The sequence below is a fragment of the Pagrus major genome, chromosome 10 (assembly GCF_040436345.1).
Source record: "Pagrus major chromosome 10, Pma_NU_1.0".
Taxonomy (NCBI): Eukaryota; Metazoa; Chordata; class Actinopteri; order Spariformes; family Sparidae; genus Pagrus; species Pagrus major.
The window spans coordinates 8,407,905-8,427,815 of record NC_133224.1 but is presented as its reverse complement, the minus strand read 5'-3'; the positions used below and the strand labels follow the sequence as shown (position 1 = coordinate 8,427,815).

The 19,911-nt window shown below is 41.7% G+C and overlaps 1 protein-coding gene across 1 annotated transcript in view; it reads left to right on the top strand.

Moving 5' to 3' along the window:
* svep1 (sushi, von Willebrand factor type A, EGF and pentraxin domain containing 1) overlaps positions 1 to 19,911 on the top strand; it is an 88,941-nt gene that overhangs the window by 23,051 nt on the left and 45,979 nt on the right. Inside the window, exons 2-3 of the mRNA XM_073474577.1 lie at positions 3,104 to 3,359; positions 4,920 to 5,096. Of these exons, the coding sequence (XP_073330678.1) occupies positions 3,104 to 3,359; positions 4,920 to 5,096 (433 nt within the window). The remainder of the gene's footprint in view (positions 1 to 3,103; positions 3,360 to 4,919; positions 5,097 to 19,911) is intronic.

Below are 19,911 nucleotides of genomic sequence, written 5' to 3'. Positions count from 1 at the left end.
TCACATATAGAGTGCTCATCTCTTCCTCTCTCTCTCTGTTGCTTCCTGCCAAAGTCCGAGGCGTTTTGGAGCGGAGATAGATCCGCTCCTCTTACCACTAATCCCTCCAGGCCTGTTGGTCCCTGCGCTATCACCGCTGCCTTGACAGATATCATCGGCTCCAAACCAGGCACACTTAAACTGTCCCATTGCTGCCGGCTTACTATCTTCTCTTTGGACCAACGCCGCCATTGAAGCGTTGGCCAAGTGTGTAATTGAAGAAATGCATGGGATGTACAGCGTAAAGGGGCCTCAAGCTGACATACAGTACAGCTGCCCAAGGTGTGTGCAGATCGATGCGCAGAATCACATATATCACGATAGCTTAAGTAGGTCTTTAGGTCTTGTCTCCATTTTTATTTGCAATGCAGATCAATGTCTTTCTTGTTTTAATACTGCAGTTATTTTGATCAATTACTGCACATATTTAAGACTTATCAAAACACTGTTATCCATTGTTTTATGTACCTTTCTTACTTGGTTTAAGGAAGATTAACCTTTTAAGAAGTTATGCTAGTAATTGAATGACTTGCAGACTTGCAGTTGCCATTATTTTTACAGCATGTTGGCTTAGTTAACTTTTGAAGCTGAATTCCCCTTTTTATGTAATCCCTTTCCTTATCCCTCTCTTCTTACCAACGACTTGTGCTGTAATGATCAGAGAAAGGGTGTTTTCATGAGTGAAAAACAGCTGTAATGTGGATAAAATGTATCATGCTTCTACCATCAATCATTCAGGAGCCTCCTTTCTAACCTTCTTATATACATTTTGTACAGAATTACTCACAAACAAACTACTTTCCTGCTGTGTGACTGTTTTTATTTGTTCTATACTATGTGTACATCATTATATGCTGTTTTGGGTACTATATATCTTAAACAATAAGGTGCATGTAGAGTTACACTAAAGGGCAGCCCCTTCCCACACACTGGCTCCTGTGGTTGCCTTTATGTTAGTACTCTGACCTAAAGTATGTGGAGGCTATTCGGGAGGGTATTATTAGTGGGTATGCATGCGTATGCTCCGTTTGGTGGCATCTCCACAGTCGCTAACACCAGCCACTGACTCATGGCTAACGCAGAAACCGCTGCGGCGCAGAAGCACTTTGAGCAGACGCCTAATAAAAGACCTAAAAACACCCCGAAACACTCACACATGCAATATTAACACATGAAGAAGAGACTGCAAGGAAAACCAGCGAGGGTGCACACGTTGATTTGTGAGGTCGTCAAAAGACCTTAAATGTTCACACAGACACAAATATTGCTGTGCTGACGAGGGATGTTCCTAACAGAACTTGGACTGGACGACTGGTCTACAAGTAAGAAAAAAAGTCTTCCCTCATTATTACAACAGGATTTTAATTGGGTGAACGCCATCACATAGGAAATATGTAAATACATCTTAGACGCAACAGTTAACTGCTGTTGTAAGGATGAGTAACAGATGCTGTTTTTTTATTGAAGCAACATTATAGGCAGACATGACATTTCAGTGCAAATTATGTCAGAATGTAATTCAAATGTGTACAGTAATGAAATAATCAATTCAACCAACTAGAATTTCTGTTGCCGACTAGCGACGGTCAACTAATTGGGCACATCCCTCGTGCTGACAGCTGCAAGGAGCAATGGAGGACCATGGTGGACTCCTCCTTCCTTAATGCAGCACCCTGACAGGGTGCACTGACAGCTGGGGGCAGCCGTAGCAGACCTCCCCAGGGCTGGGAACCAGGGCAGCAAGCAGCCCCGCAGCTTTGAGGATCAGAGAGACCAGGCTCTCTCTCGCCTCTATTCTCTCTCCATCCTCCTTCTTTTCTCCTCCCTCACTCCCTCGCTTCACAGGCTCTGTAATTACGCTGCTCCTGCCAGAGCCGCTAGAAGTTTAGCCAATTAGACAATAAAGAGCAGAGCTTTCTCTCCTGTTTGGTGGTCACACCCTTGCGTGTCTGTCATGTGTTGATATTACGCCCCTGTTATGAAATACAGAAAAATCCTCCACCTCCACCACCACCTAACACACAGCCTTTGTTTCCCTTCTATTCTTTGTGATATACCCATGACCTTTATAGCTTTCAGTAAGTAAGTGGATATCTGTCCTACTGACTTCATCTTGGCTCCTCCGCTTTTTTAATTTCTTTTATTTTCTCTTCACCTCCTTGCTCCACTTTCATGTTCTCTTCATCCATTGTTCACTGTGTTTTATCCACATAACCTCTTGACCTAATTTAAAACACCCTTTCAACAAACCGAGACTCTGTCAGCTTGGCCTCAGCAGCAAAGCTAGCAGATGGTCCTGTTGAGGGTTTTTTTTTCTTTACTCCAGAGAAAATAAAGATATGTTTCTCTGACTTTAATGTCCGGTCTAATTGTATGTGGTGGATTGTAAACGGTGGCTAAAGTTAGTTTGGGAACTGTAGCCGGTGTCTGGGGCGGACACAGCAGCCCGGTCTGCGTTGCCCAGTGTTCTCTGGTGGTTTCAGACCACTGGCAACCAGCTGCGTAGTCTGTAGGAGAAATAATTACAATTGTAGAGCTCTCTCCTTCTTTTTTGTCCCTCCTCCCCACCGTGTCCTCGTTGCCTGTCTTGCCGATGCAGAGTTTTGAGGAACCCTAGAATTGAGGGCTGTTTTTAGTGGTTGTGTGTGACGTTCTTCGTTATTCAATTTAGTCATGTCACTAAAGCCGGAGCTGTGTTGGCAGCACGCTGGCAGGCAGAGCAATGTGATGTGTGTATTTGAATGGTCAGCCTCAAAACAGTACCAGCATGACTACACTAACACGGACACAACTTTGTCTTGCTTATCACCTTAATGTTTCTAGTTCTTTGAAAATGCAATGTAAACATGTTTTTTCTTTCCTTTTTCTTTCATTGTTTTATAGGAATAGTTGGACATATTGGCTACTATTTGCTTTTTGATGGTATTCATACACTGCACTATGTTTCATTTAGCAAAAAAGGACAATTTAGCAATTTATAAGCCTTAAAAAAAACCTGAAAATTCAGTCAGTTAATTCCTTGATAAATAAATGTGTTAAATATAAATGTGTTTTTCTCGAACAGCAAATCCTCCGTCACTCCCGCGCTAACGCCACCAAGGTCATTTTCCTGATCACCGATGGCTACTCTAACGGCGGGGACCCTCGGCCGGTGGCGGCAGCTTTGAGAGAACGCGGTGTTGAGATCTTCACCTTGGGCATCTGGCAGGGAAACATCAGGGAGCTTCACGACATGGCCTCGCAGCCCAAGGACCAGCACTGCTACCTGGTGCATAACTTTGCTGAGTTTGAGGCCCTGGCTCGTCGTGCACTGCATGAAGGTAAGGACAGAGGGTTTACTTGAGCTGATTTATTGTGATGGTAGAGGAGCAACCAAAGCACTTTATTGTCCAGCAGTTTTTTGGTTTTTTTTACATCGTTTTTACTTGACTTATTACATCCAACCCCATTCCCATTTTACCCATTTTGATGGCACATCAAACCCTGTGTTTTTGGTAAACTGAAGTTGAAGCTACCGCGGCTACTCTTTGTCTCTTTGAAGCCTCAGTGCTCCCATCGTCACCATTTGACCTGTTGCAATATTTCGTAACTGAAGGTTTTGACCCTGTTAAAATTCAATGTTTACTTAAAAGGAAGCCAATTATAATTCAAAGAGTATCTGACAACGGAAATTTCACAGTCTCTTCTGTTATGTACGGCCAACAGCCATAAGGCCTCACTTCCACTCAGAGTGGACAGAGTACGGCCTTTTTCCCACACTTGAGGGGAGCTTCCCACAATTTGGTGAAAAGAAGGATTCAGTCATGGCTTTAAAACTTAAAATATCATACGTGTAGACAGCTATAAATCATTCAACTTACACTCACAGACTGTGTTTATGCACTCTCACACACATGGTGTCTGAAATCCCAGACAGTAGGTGCAAAAGTAGAGATCAGTGAGACAGCGAGAGGATAAGGCAGTGAGAGGAAAGCCAACACACACCGTACTATCAGCTCAGCCTCCGGTCTGTCTGTCTTAAAGTCTGCCCAACGCCTCAAAGCACAATCAGGTTTTCAAACACTGAGCCACATGTTGAGCCACTCTCACTGGCCATGAATCAAATCAAAGAAATACACCAGGGACGTCTCTCTTATTCTTCTACTTATGCCCTCCTTCTCTATCAAGAAGACAAAAACAGTTTCATTGTCACCCAGTATTAAAGTCAGATCTCAATTCCTAGTAAACAAGTCCCAATCCATTTCTTTTGCAAAATGTCTCGGCTCTGATTTATGGGCTTTTGTTCGTGACTACTGTGTATTTGGAGTAATTTTTATACTGGGAGGAGAAGATATATGGCTGTTTGCTTAGTCAGTTGTACACGTGTGGCTTGTGGGCACGTTTTCTTTTATGCAGTCCTGTGGTTAAGGTGTTGGTTCACTTTGTTCTCTGATTTGTCAGAAGTCTGTGGAAAACCTTTGTTTAATTCAGCCTGTAGCCCGTCTCAATGACATACTGGGCAGAACCTGCCAATATACTGTAATAACACACTGTTTAGATATGCACAGTGAGATTGGGCAGGGAATTCAGAGTCTCAAATTAAAGACTGAAATAAAGCTTGTTTGATTGAGGGTTTAGAATGTAAATTTGTGTTTTTATTACATCATCATGAAGTTTAGAGAACATATTTGAAACATTCAATATGCCAGCTCTAGTATTAAAAATGACTTTAATGTCAGGTGCTTTTTGGCTTGACAACAAAGTGTTGCTGGAGTTTTTACCCTTTAAGACTGCTTGTTTATACACTTAGCAACTGAACAGTTTATATGATCTGATGGCTAGGTGGTGTAATCCAAAACAACTGCAACCTGCACTTATCTGTGTTTGTTATCCACCTTCAGACCTCCCTACAGGCAGCTACATCCAGGAAGATCTGTCGCGCTGCTCCTCTCTGTGTGATGCAGGCAAGGATTGCTGCGACCTGATGGCCAGCTGTAAGTGCGGCACGCACACCGGACAGTACGACTGCATCTGTGAGAAGGGACACTACGGCAAGGGTCTGCAGCACGAGTGCACAGGTAGGACAAACAGCCTCCAACTTGTTTTCACTTGACAGTTGCCAAGTTCCCTCATTTCTTCTCATTTTATCTTTTATATATATTTATAGAGCAGTGATGTTTTAGTCTGAAATTATCTGGAAAGCCTCATGAGTTTGCCAGATTTTGAGGAAGGGAAGATCCTGGACTAGTTTATCCATAGACTTCAAGAGAAGAAGATGAATCAGCCCAAAATGCTTGTAATGTGAACCGCTAGTGTGCATTTATGAGTGTTTGGAGAGCTGTATTGGTAAAAATCTGTTATGTAAAATAGTCTTGCATAGCCAGACCTATCACCGCAGTGTTGTGTCAGCCCGGAGAATGGTCTGGCTGCACAGCTAATCTTTCCGATGATCTAGAGTTCCTTCTAGTTTATCTTCCTCTTGTCCTCGTCTCCTTTACCTGTCAGCGTCTCCTCCAAATCAGGGCCACTTGGCCTGAGGTCGCTACTGAGTAATGGGTGAAAGTTAAATAAGCAGCCTGCCCACTTAACGCAGTGTAAGCTGTCCACAGGGCACATTGCCCACACATTCGTCCACATTGATGTGTTTGTGTGTGTGTTCAGGACCTCTAACCCCTGACTCATAGCTGGACACACCACATCTCACTCTCCACCTACAACTTCCTCCTGTGAATCACATCTCATGCATCCATTTCTTTCTCTTCATGTACTGAAAATGCTGCTGTCAGTTTTCAAACTAACTGCCTTGTTTCTGTGGCTCTTATTGCTTTTCTGTTTCATACATATCAATTTGAGGAACTAAAAAAAGTCTGTTTCATCTGTTGCCAGAGTGCTCTGGCTTTTACCCTTTTGTTCCTTACTACTGCCTATTTATCATGTTGGGGTTTATGGTTGCACAAAAACGTCATTTTAGATAAGCAAAAGTAGCTCTCTTGTGTTCGCATATTAAACATTAAGCATAAAAGAGATCATTTTAGATGCAGAAGCAGGCATGTCCATGCACATATTAATGCTTTGTATACATGTATAGAATTATTCCCTGGGTTCGGAAAATTATGCAACTCTAAGTTCAAGCTGTTGCAATGAAACAGTATTTAATACAGACTGAAAATATGGAATGTAAGAGAGTTTGCTCTGTCTCACTTTCTCTAACACAAATATTTACCTTTCATATCATCTTTCTTGTAATGTCTTCATAGTCCAATTCTAATCTGCTTCAGACTCTTTTAGGTAAGGCTGTTGTGTTTTAAACACCACAAAGAAATTATGAGAATAGTGAATAGTGAGAAGTGGATCAGACGTTTTTAAATGAGATGATGAGACACGATTTACAGAGATTTACAGAAACTTTGGCTATAGCTTTGGCTGTGTAGAATTAGTTCCTCCTAATGCGGGGAATCCCTCAAATTCAGAATTTAATTCTCCAGAAAGCACCCCCTGCTGAATTGATAGATTGCAGCAATGCATTAATTGTGTTTTGCTTCAGCGTGTTGCTTAAAATCAATCCACCCCCGCAGACAGCCGTGTTGAAACACTTGCAAGCAGCCTGTGCAATGACACATTCATTTGTCTTCTAATTGTCCTTTCACTGCTCTGTTAAATCTCCAACAGTTACACAGTGTATCGTGCAATTTGACGCAGGTGGTCCCCGTCATTTAAGTGTAAGGTTAGGGGTTGATACATTATTTTTACTGAATATGTAATCACCAAACTCACAGAGGAATGTAGCCGTCTGTGTGATTGTTGGAGAGCAGATCGACTCACAGATGCATTGGCAGGTGTGTGTGTGTGTGTGTGTGTGTGTGTGTGTGTGTGTGTGTGTGTGTGTGTGTGTGTGTTTAAGTAGCTGCTGTGTTAAACCTCAGTCATTTATACGTCTCAGGGAACAAGGGAGGTGCAGAAGAAACAGGCACAGTAGAAATCTGGATGACAATCAGTCTAAGAATAGGAAACAATGGGCCATATTCTTGGTTGTATTTGCCCTCCAGGTCTTCCTCTCTGCACCCACATGTTTTCAATCTAGAATTAGATAACAGGCAGAGAGGGAGGGGAAAAAATTGAACGACAGACAAGTTTTAAAAAATTCAGATCAGAGTTTTAAAGTCGCTGAGAGAAAAGAAAGCAACAGAGGGAGGAGGATTTTTAGAGCCAAAGCAAAGGGCATCGGGGTCATCATTGCCAGAAAGCACACCGCCCTAATTCTCATCAGATGTTGTCGAGACTGGAGCCCCGCTCTGCTTATTAATCTGTTTTAATGGTTTAATTAATAGCAGAGGGCAGACTGCAGAGTCGGCTCAGCTGGCTGGAGGACGGAAGGACACAGCGAGGCGCTGCAACCGCAACTGATGACTGCTTCCTCTGTCTGTCTCTCACTCACTCGTATAACAAGGCCTCAATGGGAGACATTTGATTGTCTGTGAGTCGTCACCCTCATGCTATAGAGCTGACATGTTCCCAGGCTGGAGTATGTGTCACTGTTGTGGACACATTGGCAAGCTAAGGCACTATTAGTCTTGTTCGCATCCCATTTTTGGTTTTGTTAAGTGGTGCGAAATGCCCTCATATATGTTTTTTGAACACTACATTTATGGAAGTTTTTATTCTCTAATAACTTACTTTTGAAGTAGCACTGGCTCCAAAACCAATTAGATTTGCAGTGAGAGCAGTACGTAACCAAGAAACATACAAGTAAACTCGACAAACTCTTGCTGTTTCCAGAAAAATCCAGCGTCTCTCTTTAATATTTTGTTGCTTTAACCTCAGTGGGCTTGGCTGAACCGAAGGTGTTTTGTGAATTACGGGTACACCGTCTGCGTCAGCAATGCCAGCGCTCTTGAGTGGCAGACAGACGCAGCCCATACACCACCAGAGTAAGAAGTTGCTTAAGCTTGATGGCCGTCATGTGGCTTCAGGTGGACTTATTGTCTAGACTGAAAATTTTGAGAAGTTTTAGTCTTTTTGGACTCTGTTGTCTCACATTTAACAGTCTTTGACACATCTGAAAATAATACGAGCGAACCTTAGGCCTGTCAGTGGATTATTATTATCATTGGCTGAAGGGCTCTGTTGGAAACACTATCCAAATCCCTGCAGTGCACAGCAGTGTTGTTTATGAATCTGTCGACAGCCAAGTGAAACAGCCTCTTCCACAAAACACGCCTGGAATCCCAGCAGATAGAAACGGATGATGAACCCAGTTCCTGCGCAGTCTGGTTTACTCTGACAGGCCAAACAGGACATTGTTGTCTCTCTTCAAATACCTCAACCTCACGGTATCTGCATCACGGAGGATCTGCAGAGGAATGGGGAAGAAGGGTTACATGTTTTCCTCCTGTCACACGTTCTGGCTTATCAGCCTCTTGTGTAGCCTGAGAGAATGACAGGAGCTCTGGACTGTGTTAATGTGGTGTCAGCACAGGCTTTGTTCTCAGGACGGCCATGCCGGGGATGAACGGGAGAGAGAGAGAGAGCAGAGGGCAGCGTGAAAGAAAGAAAAGATTCAGACCAAACATTTACAGACTGATTTAGAGATATAAGATGTTGTTTATTGGTGATAGCACAGAAGCGCTATCTTACTGTCTTTCTCGTTGCTCCTTGAGTAAGCAAGAATGACTTTTGTATACTTGATTCTATATTAGGCAATGTAGTATACTCTCATATACAACATCCTTGTTGCTTGAAACATGATGACAACAGTCCTGTTTAGCTGTCTGCAGCAGTGTTAAATAGATGGGAGTCAGGCAATATAGCTTCAAGAAGTTGACAGCAAGGACGTGATGGAAGGATACATTCACGATATTAAGTTTTATGAACACGGCATAATAACCCAGATTGAGGTCAAATCATTCCGGTAAATTCAGAAAAAACAAGAGAGGCCACACATACTTTTTGTAGAAGCCAAGGATAACAGGTTATCAGTCAATATTATCTTTGCACTGCAGTGTATGTCCCCTTAACCCCTTCTTGGGATTAATGAGTTGAGTGAAGCTTTTTGTTCTGTTTCTAAGTATTTCACATTTCTATGTTTTCCTGCAGTAGTTTAGAGTCAGAGTAGATTCTGTTCCACTGAATGAATGACTACGATATGAGTAAATGCATTTCACAAGTTAACCTTTCGTTATTAATTTATGAGTTGTTGACTGAAATGTTTTGAGTGGAACAAAACATTCCCGCCTTAGAGTTGTTACAGGAAGAGTTGCTCAATGTTTACAATTTTTAATCCATAAAAGCTTCTTGATCCTGAGAGGAGGCGCGTGGCAGCAGCAGGCTTCGATTTGACCCTGAACACAACACATCCATCTGTCTGTGGATGCACTGAAGCGTCTGCTGCAAGGAGGAAACAAGAGGCATTCTTTGTCTCAGCAAATATTTGTGGTTTTGATGTGAATGACCGACGGATCCCGGCAGAGGAAGCCTCGAGGTGGACATAAATTGAACAGAGGAATTAAAATGACAACAAGTGAGGTGGAGGAAATGTTAAATGTTAAAGAGGATCCTGAAAAGTGTTGAAATAGGAGTGTTGCAATCATTATGTCTTCGCTCCACACCTTTCACTCTCTGGCCTGACCTCCCTTGCAGAGGTCTCCAAGGTAAATGAAGAAAAGTCAAAACAAAAACTAAAAAACCTACAAAGGATTAATCATTTTTTGTGAACCTAGAGGAATATGGCTGAACCCGACACCACATTCTTTATCATCTTCCCTCTGCACTGTCATGCTAACACTTGCTTACACACAAGTATACTCTACACTATGCAAGGATTAACACTTTGGCACAGCTACATGTTTTTTGGCGTGCTTTGCGTGCACTCACCTCTGGCCCTTTAAAACATACCACATTCAAGGATCTGACACATACCAGACGCCTTTCTGGGGAGGCCTGTTTATATCACCTGAGAGAGCACAGGCACCTCATACTGTACTCATAACAGATTACAGTAGTGAGTTACACACTTGATTTGGATCTGTGTTAAGAAACATTTAGAGGAACGCCAAACCCTTTTCAATGAATGTAAATCTGGCTCGTACATCAAGACTTGTATCTAAGAAATCCTTTTGTAGACACAGCACATACAGTAGCACAATGACTTGTCTTCTCTTCAACAGTATCTGATTCTGTTTCTTTGTTTTTCTTTGTGTATGTCCTTCTCGTCTTTGCCTTGGACAGAAAAGTTTGAGAACCACTTTGTTTATGCCCCCCTTGAGAAGCAGAAAAGAGCTCAAGACTTCCACATCCCACGATTTTTTTATCAATCATTAACGATGATAGGGGAAGTTACAAATATAAAAGGATTCAAGATGAACTGTTATTGGAATTGATACCCCCCCTGTGAATTGGGCAGGATGAGTGATTGCACCGAGATGGGCTAAATCTGTTTCAATTGTTGTCTGTCGTTCTCATTAAGATTATTTACAACAGAATGAACTGGTAAACTCGTCCAATGAATATGAAGTTTTGTTTTGGCACAGAACAACGCAGAAATTTGTGTTCTCATAGGACTTCATAGTTTAACGAGTGTGTGTGTTGTCTCTGTGTTTACTCAGTCTTCCAATATGTGGTTCATTCTGTCTGTCAAGACTAAATGAAAATCTGTCTACAGTATGCTGTTGGAAACAATCGTTGTGGTTTGTCCAGACTTTGTACACTCAAGCCAGTCTTTAGGTCTGTTTCTGTCTGTCCACAAGTTGATAAATACATTCCTAAAATAAAAAAAAAAAGAAGATTTTTTAGAGCCTGACCAGTTCTTGCTTTTTGGGACCGATGCCTATACCGATATATTTTTGATAAGCCACTATTTACTGATAATATTGGCGAAAAGATATATCGTTATGATTCTCCTATTCTACGATTCGATCTGACTTTCAATTTTAAGGTCACTTAAAAGGACATTTTTTTATGGTGCACTTGATGGTGCACCTGTCAGCACACATAACCTTTGTTGTACGAAGCGATGTAGATTTCAGAGTTCAAGACATGCACCTGAATGCACCATGAAGTTCCTCTGAATCGTCGAAACTGTATTTGATTTCGATTGTCGAAACTGAATGCTATTTATACTCAAAAACCACGACACCCCTAGTTCAAACTTACTTTTTGTAGTAGTACAAATATATAACACAATAAAATAGTACATTAGTCTATGAACACAACGAAAAAAGAGTTAAAGAGCTTGCATCAAGAGAAATGGCAAAAACAGTATTGAAGAGTTAGAGCAAAAAGCTAAAGTCCTTAAAGATCACAGACTACAATTTTCAATACACCCCCAATAAAAACATTTTCATGATATTTTCTCTGTTCTTGCCAACATTAATGCTCAAAAGGTAAAGTTTCTCTTGATGGTGCAGCTGGATGAACGGTCCCTAAAATCAAACAGGGTTTAATGCCAAGAAACTAGATTTATGCTCAGTAAACGTCATGGCAAACTGCCCATTATATTTTGATAGTTTGCGGAAAAAATGTGGCCTGATGACGGCAGGAGGTCATAAACATTAAGATTCAACATCTGAGGACCGTTACAATTTATAGCTCATGTCAGATGTCATGGACTCCAGCCAGTGGCTTTTAAGACACCATGTCATTGACCAAAATGTTAGTCAAAAGGTGGATGTTGACCCTGCGTCTGTACAGGACGAAAGGTCAAAGTTCCCAGAATCTTAACTTGTTGTGGACCAGACAGAAAACTGATGACAGCAGCCCCATTCTTGACACTGGCCTTCTCTTTGCTCAGTCGTTGCAATTTGTACTTAAATGTTTTCAAAAGTCAATATATTTCTACCACTGGAGTGACGTTGGCCAAGCCATCCAACATGTTACGTAAACATGCGTACAAAGACTCTCTATTTGCTCTAACTGCACAAATCCTAATCCCCACAGCATCAATAACCACAGCAGACTGTCTGCTTCTGTACAGTGTGTCTGCGTCCGTCCAAGTTCTTGTTTCTTAATGTTTTTGTGGCGAAAATAAAAGCCTCAGTTGCTCAACATGAATTCTGGCCCAGTTTTGATCCAGTTATGAGCAGGGGGTGAATGCCTGAGATTTCCTGAGAAGTAAAGAAGGATTTTTTTTTTTGGGGGGGCCCCGCAACTCCCCCCATCGATTGCTTAAACTGATTGGATGGAAGTTATGTCCGTGTTTTTCTTGTGTGAGCAGAGGCTGGAAAGAGCGAGAGCGGGAGAGTGATTCCTTAGCCTGGAGTCATGCATCTTTTGTGGTGGATGGATGGAGAGTTTTCAGTGACTGGGCAAAGATCATACTGGCTCTGTGCCAGACAGAGAGAGAGAGATGGGGGGAATACTACCACTAATAAGCTCAGTAATAAAGATTATTTATATGGAACATAACTGTAATGTGATTTACAGCCTGTAAGATATTATATGATATTTTGACATGATGTTATGTTAATAAAAGCCAGACAAATAAAACATCAAAATGTGATTACACAGGAATGAAACGGGCATATAAGTTGAGTTCAAGCTATTTATAAAGTATACTGCATGTCCTGTGTAAACCTACCTGTGAAAGTGTCTTTATGAGCGTTATATATGACCCTAACACCTTAAGAGGACCAGCTGCAGCTCCTCAGTCTTGTGGCACTGTAACGCAAAGAAACTCTCGCCCCGGCTCATTCATGTGCACAATAAATGCTGAATAACAGATGATTCAGTTGTCTTTTTTTTGCTTTTTCAACTAATTTTTGTGGTTATGGCAACGGTGATCTGTAGGTTGGTCCACCACTTGGCCCACACTGAAATATCCCAACAACTATTCGATGGATTACCCTGAAATAATTCTTCAAACAGGGATTGTCCCCAGAGGATGATTCCTAATGACTCTGGTTGTCCTCTTACATCTCCTCTAGCGCCACCATGAGGTTGACATGCATGGTTTTGAGTGAAATATCTCAAAATGTATTTTGGTTGATTGCCATGAAAATTGGTACACAAATTCGTGTCCTCTCAGGGTGAATTATAATCACTTCCTGATCCCTTGACTTTTGACCTTGCGCCAACATCAGATCAAAATTGTATTTTGCCCAGTAGTTTTTGTTTATGACCAAATTTCAGATGTTCTCACCTTAGATTTTACCTCCAAAAAAAGTGGTAGAGAATCAGGTTAACCTTCTTGCTTGTTTACAACCTGACTGACCACCTGACACTCGTGTTTCTTATAGCGTTGGACATGACGCCATGTTCCCAAGTAGTACAATGTTATCACAACAGATATAAATGATGAAAATAAAACGCAAGTTGTAATAAATCCTTTAACAAGTGAAATAGGAGATGAAATGTGAGAGAAATAAAGCAAAACAGGAGGTACAGCAATTAAAAAAAACATTTGGCAGCCGACCAAAAGGGAGTTTTTCCGCTGGTTATAAAGGAGCTCAGTGTCTGAGCTGCCCTCAGGTGTTTTTGGACAGTCTTTCATGTCATGTGGTGTTTGAAGTTTTCGCTTCAGACCGGACCATATACATAAGACCTAAAGCACAGGTGGTGTTGAAATCCATATTAGTCCCTCCCTCGACGCCACATGTTTCAGCCCCGTTCCACCCTCTCTCCCCTCATTAAACGACACATATAGGTCTGTAAAAAGCCTTAATTGATGACTACTGCTGCCGTGTTTGTAGGTCAGGGATGCTGTAAAGCAGACACGACTCGTGTTATAAACCGAGGCCACTCTGTGACTGTGTGTTTGTGTGTGTGTGTGCGTGTGTTAAAACGGGAAAGAGATGAAGGAGGCCGAGAGACTATAAACTGGGCCTAATAAGACCGTCCTCTCTGCTGGAGAGCATGAAAAACAAGGAGCCGTGACACAGCCAGTGGTGCGAAGCAGAACCTCACTGTGTCATTAACACTCCTCCTGCGTCCATCCTTTCCTCCACCTTTCTTTCCATCGCTCCATCAGTTTCTTTTTTACTTTCTTCCTGCCTTCCGCTGCTTTGTCTCCTCCCTCATTTCCCCTCCTCTCTCCGTCTTTCCGAGCCTTTCTCCAGCTATTGTCCAGTGTCACCAGGTGCGCTTGGTGCAAATTAGCCATTTACAGAGCTGAATAAAGCAGACCAGAAACACTTCTTGTTAAATCTGCTCTGATTCCTAGTTTGAGGACTGACCAGAAGCACATCGGAGAGTATAGAGATATACAGACAGCCCTGTATACCTGACTGTTGTATGTTACTGTACTACGTATATCTGATTTATGATGATACAATATCCTCCACCTCTTAACTCATGAGAAAAATACTTTTATTTGCAGGACTGTGGTTAATTGATAGTCATAAAAAGAAGTCATGACCTAAAACAATCACACAACCACAAAGATTAAAAGGATTAGACAACATTCACCTTCACTTTCACCATTTCTCCTCTGATTATGGACCACTAGACTTACTACTAAGACACGAGAGCAAGGTGCAAGGTGCGAGACAAATCTTCATTGTTAAATTACAAATGTTAAGCATGCAACACTGCGTAAAATATTGATAAACAAAACCATCATAATGAATCCCCTATTTACTCTCACTGTAGCTTAGAATGATAGCATTTTTCTTCTCCTTACAAAAACATGATCTTTTGTGCCACTAATATCACCCAGGGGTTACAAAGTGAACATTGTTTGTAGGGAAAAGAAAAAGTTCAGTCACTGTCTTCTCTGCCGTGACTTTTTGCCCCTCAGATATTTTAGCTTCTTTGTGCTTCCATTTCCTTCTCAAACATAATTTAAATTGACAAATGTGCCCTTGGGAATTTAAGGTGGAATGAATTCCTCCATTAGCATCGTAAGTGCTTTTCTCCAATGTCTTTTTCAAGGCCTTTGCCCTTCGTCGAATCCAGCATGTTTGTCCTTTTCTTTGACCCCCATCCCTCTCTGGATGTTTTCACCGACCCTCTTCAGTGCTCTTTGGGCTCCCTCCTACTTCCTTTCACTTTCTGATCCTCCCATTCTGTGTTTGTGTGTGTGTGGGTCAGTGTGTGCGAGCTGTTGACTGAAATCTCTCCAGTTGATGGGATGTGATGAAGAGGGACACACGCAACGTCAAAGGTTGCAGGCTTGAGTTTGGAGGAAGTCGGCAGCTGCCAGCTTCATGGAAGAGAAGCATCTGTCTCCCTTTGTTTTTCTTTTGCTCTGTGAACCTCCAATCAGCTCCTCTTTGGACTCAGCTCTAGAAAGTGCTGTTTCTCAGTAGAAATGGTGTGTCCATTTCCACGAACGCATAAAATTTTAGTCTGCGGTGCCGTGAGATGATGCTTGGGCGTGGACAGTTAGCAGACACCACAATTGTTTTCAGATTTGTTTGTGACTCTCATTTGGATGAGCAAGTGCTGTATGTGCACACAACACATAACAACACATAAGCAAATTTACCATTACATAAAGAAACACAGAAAGACACAGGCATGCACACGCTGGACGGGCCTGCGTCCTGTCAGTCAATCTGTTTAGCAAATCTCTGGACTCACAATCCCACACAGAAACACCAGCTCTGAGGCTACTGTGGAGACTGTAGAGTGTGTGTGTGTGTGTTGGAGAAGTGTATATATGAGTATTTGTGTGCGTGTGCTAGTGTTTATTGCACATGCATGTACGTCTGAATGAACATCCTTCAAATGGGAAAACGTGGAGGAATTTGGTGAAACGCTGACGTAATGAAATCTGTCTGTTAGTGTTAACAGTCAGAGTGTTATGCTACGTTGTCCCCAGTGTACTGAGATCATACCACACTCTTTTATCACAACATTTCTCAGCACACTGACATCTGTAATCAGGCACACCAGACTGGGGACCAACCTGTGTTTGTACAGTTGTTTAGCGGTTCGCCTCGCTCTCTCCCGTTGAATCCCAGTGTTCCCGGAGTCTGTAATAAGCGAGCAGGACACTCTCCCTGTCCTTGGGAATCCATAAGAGCTATCTAGCAATTGCGGTGAGGTCATTCTCCTTCGGGAATAAGATTGAATAATAAGCAGGCAAACAGCGAAGGAACAGCCACTGAACTTCCTCAGTTTCCTCTCCAAAGACTGCCTTGCATCACATCGCAGAAGTTTTACATTCTTGGGATGAGGGGTCCGCGGAGGTCCGTTTCCCCCCCAGATGGAGACTATGTAGGTGGACAGCTGTGCAGCAGCCACATCTCACTGCCACCCCCCCTTTTCACTCCACAGTCCAGCTGGAGAGCACTTCAATGAGACTCTGGCGATGTGATTTAGATCCTCATGACAGTCCATGGAGATTTTTTTCAGCTACAGGTGACCCATGTATGTGGCAAAGCCTGTGACCCTTATCGTTGCAGACACATCTCACTTCTTGGTTTCAGTCTCTGATTCTATGAGGGCAAAACGTATCTCCAAGTGGAGCAGAAACTAAAGCAGGTGACAGCTGTCTGTAGGCTGATTTTTCTCTATGGATTCAAGTCTGAAACCTGCTGCTGAAAGCTTCCGGATCGTAATAAATAGCTGAAATAGCCGTTTTAGTAGAGCTGGAGGGGTTCCAGTGTCATGCTCAGAGACACTTTGGCGCGGAGGAATTCTCCTATAATGCGACTTATTTTCACTTTAAGTACAAGAATTTTGCGGTTGTGTCATTGGTGCTCCACGACGCTTCACTTCAGTAGCTTCTCGGTACAGCAGGACCTCACAGATTCATCTTCACTCCTCATCATGAGGTCATGAGTCCTTGGGAAACTGCCATATGGAGCCATGTGAATGAAATGGTGAGTGGTAGACAGATGCTCCTACTCTTTTGTTATCGCTGCTTGTCACCAAAGTTCATCGATAGGGCGTTTTATAGCTGAGTGTTGTGTTGTCGTCTTCAATCAGCGCTGTAAGGGCTGAGTGTGATTAACTCTCTGACACTTGTAGGGTTACATTGTCATTATAGTTGCACATACGTATCTTTAACATTCCTCACATCACCCCAAATCCCATCGTTTAAAGCTCGCCTGGTGGTCCAGATGAATCCTGCATGAAGTGCATATAGTCTGCTGGCTCATGACAGATGTATATACAGACTGTGTTTACCTGAAATGTAACACTCAGTCCCAGCGGCAGTTTCTTTATGTCTCTGTCAGGTCTTCGCGTGAATGTGTCTGTTTTTGTGGGCTAGACTATACATTTTAATTGTCCAATTTTCATCGTCTATTTATGCACCTCAAGTGTGCATGGGAAGCCCCAGTTAAGAGTGGAAAGTTTCCTCGCATGTGAACATTGTTTTCTCAGTGAAATACCCTGGAATTTAAGGCCCAACTTAACAACATTTCTTGTGTGAGAGGGCCTACGACCACAACTGACCAAGCCACTGTCCGGATTTAGCAGCCCATTCGCAATATTGCTGGACTTCCTCGGACTCCATTGTTTGGCTTTGAAGACAGCAGACAGACAGAACTGGGTCGCGGCATCACAAATATTATAAGGTCACAGGAATATTGGCTACTGTTATTGTCTGCTGTGCCTGTATTGTAGCTGCTTGTGAGTGACAGTTTAGTGTCATAGATCTAAATTGTTGTCTGTTATTTATAAAAGAAACAAGAACGGTGTATGAATGATAGTAGATTGACGGTTGTGTAGCTGACATTAATATATTTTACAGCCTCCAGTGTAAATTCCATAAACTTTATTAACCATGAAAAAGTAATTAAATGCAAGGTATCAGTTAAATGCCAGACATCTGAGGATATTATTACTTGGCAGCGACGCCAAACAGAAGTCGCCCACAAGAAAGGACAAGATTTGATTTCTCATTAATTAATCAAACCTCATGCCTTGTCATATGTTTAGGCTTGTTAAGTTATTCTTTGATCAGATTATTATCTAAACTAAATCAGGAAAGGGTTTTAACTTTATGGTTTGGTTTGGCAAAGTTCTTTATTTAATACTGCTGGATTGAGCAGTTTCAAGTTGGGCATATTTTGTTAATTAAAAAAAGGTTGTAACATGTTCATATTCCCCAAAGGACGGTGTTAAAAAAGGTATTGTGTTGAAGTCGGAGCAGTTTCACAGGTTTAATATTGGCACAGATTTCAAAATGGTTGAAATGAAATGAGATCCCTCAGTGATCTTTATCACAAGTTTTCACATGTGACATTTTCAAAAGCTGTGTCATCAGGCAGAGCAGCTTTGTTCTGTTCAAATATACATATATATATATTGTAATTTTGTTCTCAGAAGTGTAGAAGATAAAATGTACAATATACGGACAGATGAGAACACAAAGATTCTGTATTTAAAATGAGAGTTAATACAGCAAAGACAAAGAAAAACACACATTTGTCTGTTCATTTGACAGTGTGAATCCTTTATCCTTTATCCTTTTCAATCCTGTACAGATGTGTCTTATTTTTCCCATATATTTTTTTTAACCTACTTGTATCAGATATTTAGTCAGTGAAGTCTGTCCACTCTTTTTTTTGGTTCTGTTCTGTACATGCATGTCCTGGGAGACGGATCCCTCCTCTGTGGCTCTTCCTGAGGTTTCTTCCATTTTCCCCCACTGCCGCAAGAGTTTTTTTTGTGTGGGAAGTTTTCCCTTACTCGACTCGAGGGTGTAAGGACAGAGGATGACGTTCACCATACAGATTGTTGTGCCCACTGAAGCAATGTGATTGTGATTTTGGGGTATAAATAAAATTGACTTGATTTGCGTTTAGATGGTATAGCGTCTTTTTCTACAAACCTTTTTTAGTTTACCAAAACAAACCAAAGTTTGGAACGTTAAATTCTTAATTTGGTTGAAATAAAAAGCAGCTCTACGAGAGCTTTGCTCACATAAAATAGTCTAAAATGGGCGAAATTCTAATTTAGATCAAGACCTATCTGATCAAAGAATGAGTAAACAAGATCTGAACAGATGTTCAATGCCCAGACCTCATCATGAACCACACTGACTTGCAAAATGTGCCTATTTTGATGTTTTAAATAGTTTCTAAGTGGAAAATATCAGTTTATTTAAGTTCATTCCTGCCTGTTATAAAAAATAAGTGGTTTGTGTTCAAAATGACATGTGGTAAGCAGTGTGAGAATGAGTACTGTATGGACTGGCAAGTGTGTTTGCAAGCATGTGTTTGTGGATTTTGTTGGACTAAGCAGAATATGTCCCTCTTAGATGAAAACCACTCTCGCTCTCTCTCTGTTTGTCATTGTGGCTGAGGAGGCAGATGTTCTGGATCTCCTTTCATCGTTTCCGTCCCAGTCTGTTTTTAGGCCGTGCTAATCGAACACAGGCTCCCCCCAGAGACAGGAGAGATTCTCGTGTGATAGCAAGTTTGGCTCCCGGGCCAGACGTGTCCGCCAGTTTAAATGACTTACTTCATATTAGGAGAAAGGGCTTTAACAGATGAACTGGCCTGTGCTCAGTTTTGTTATTGTCTTTTCTGTTTGACTCCGTGTTTAATCTGAAGAAAATGTATTCTTATATAAACCCTATTTTAAATGCTAGTGACAACTAAGATTTAACTCTTGCAATTAGCTGTTAGTCTTTGTATTCAGATTCAATCAACAATCACACAACAGCACACACTACTAGTGGGTCATAAGTGTTAATTGAGAGGGGATTTTTGTGTGACTCTATACATTGTTTTTTAGAGAAAATCCTGCCTAGTATACCTTTAAAAACTGGTTACAAATGCTTCATTTCACTTTTTCAAAAGATTCTGGACAGTGTTAGAGTTTTGTTTTATTTGTTTGTTGCATTGTTTGGTCTTTTCATCGCTGATGAAAAGAAGAATACTGAATATTGCCAGATTTAATCTTTATAAGGAGGCAGAGCAGACCTCAGGTCAGTGGTTTAGGGAGTCAGAGTTGGTTGCAGGGATGATGAAAGAGACGTGCGTTGTTGGAAAATCAGACAAC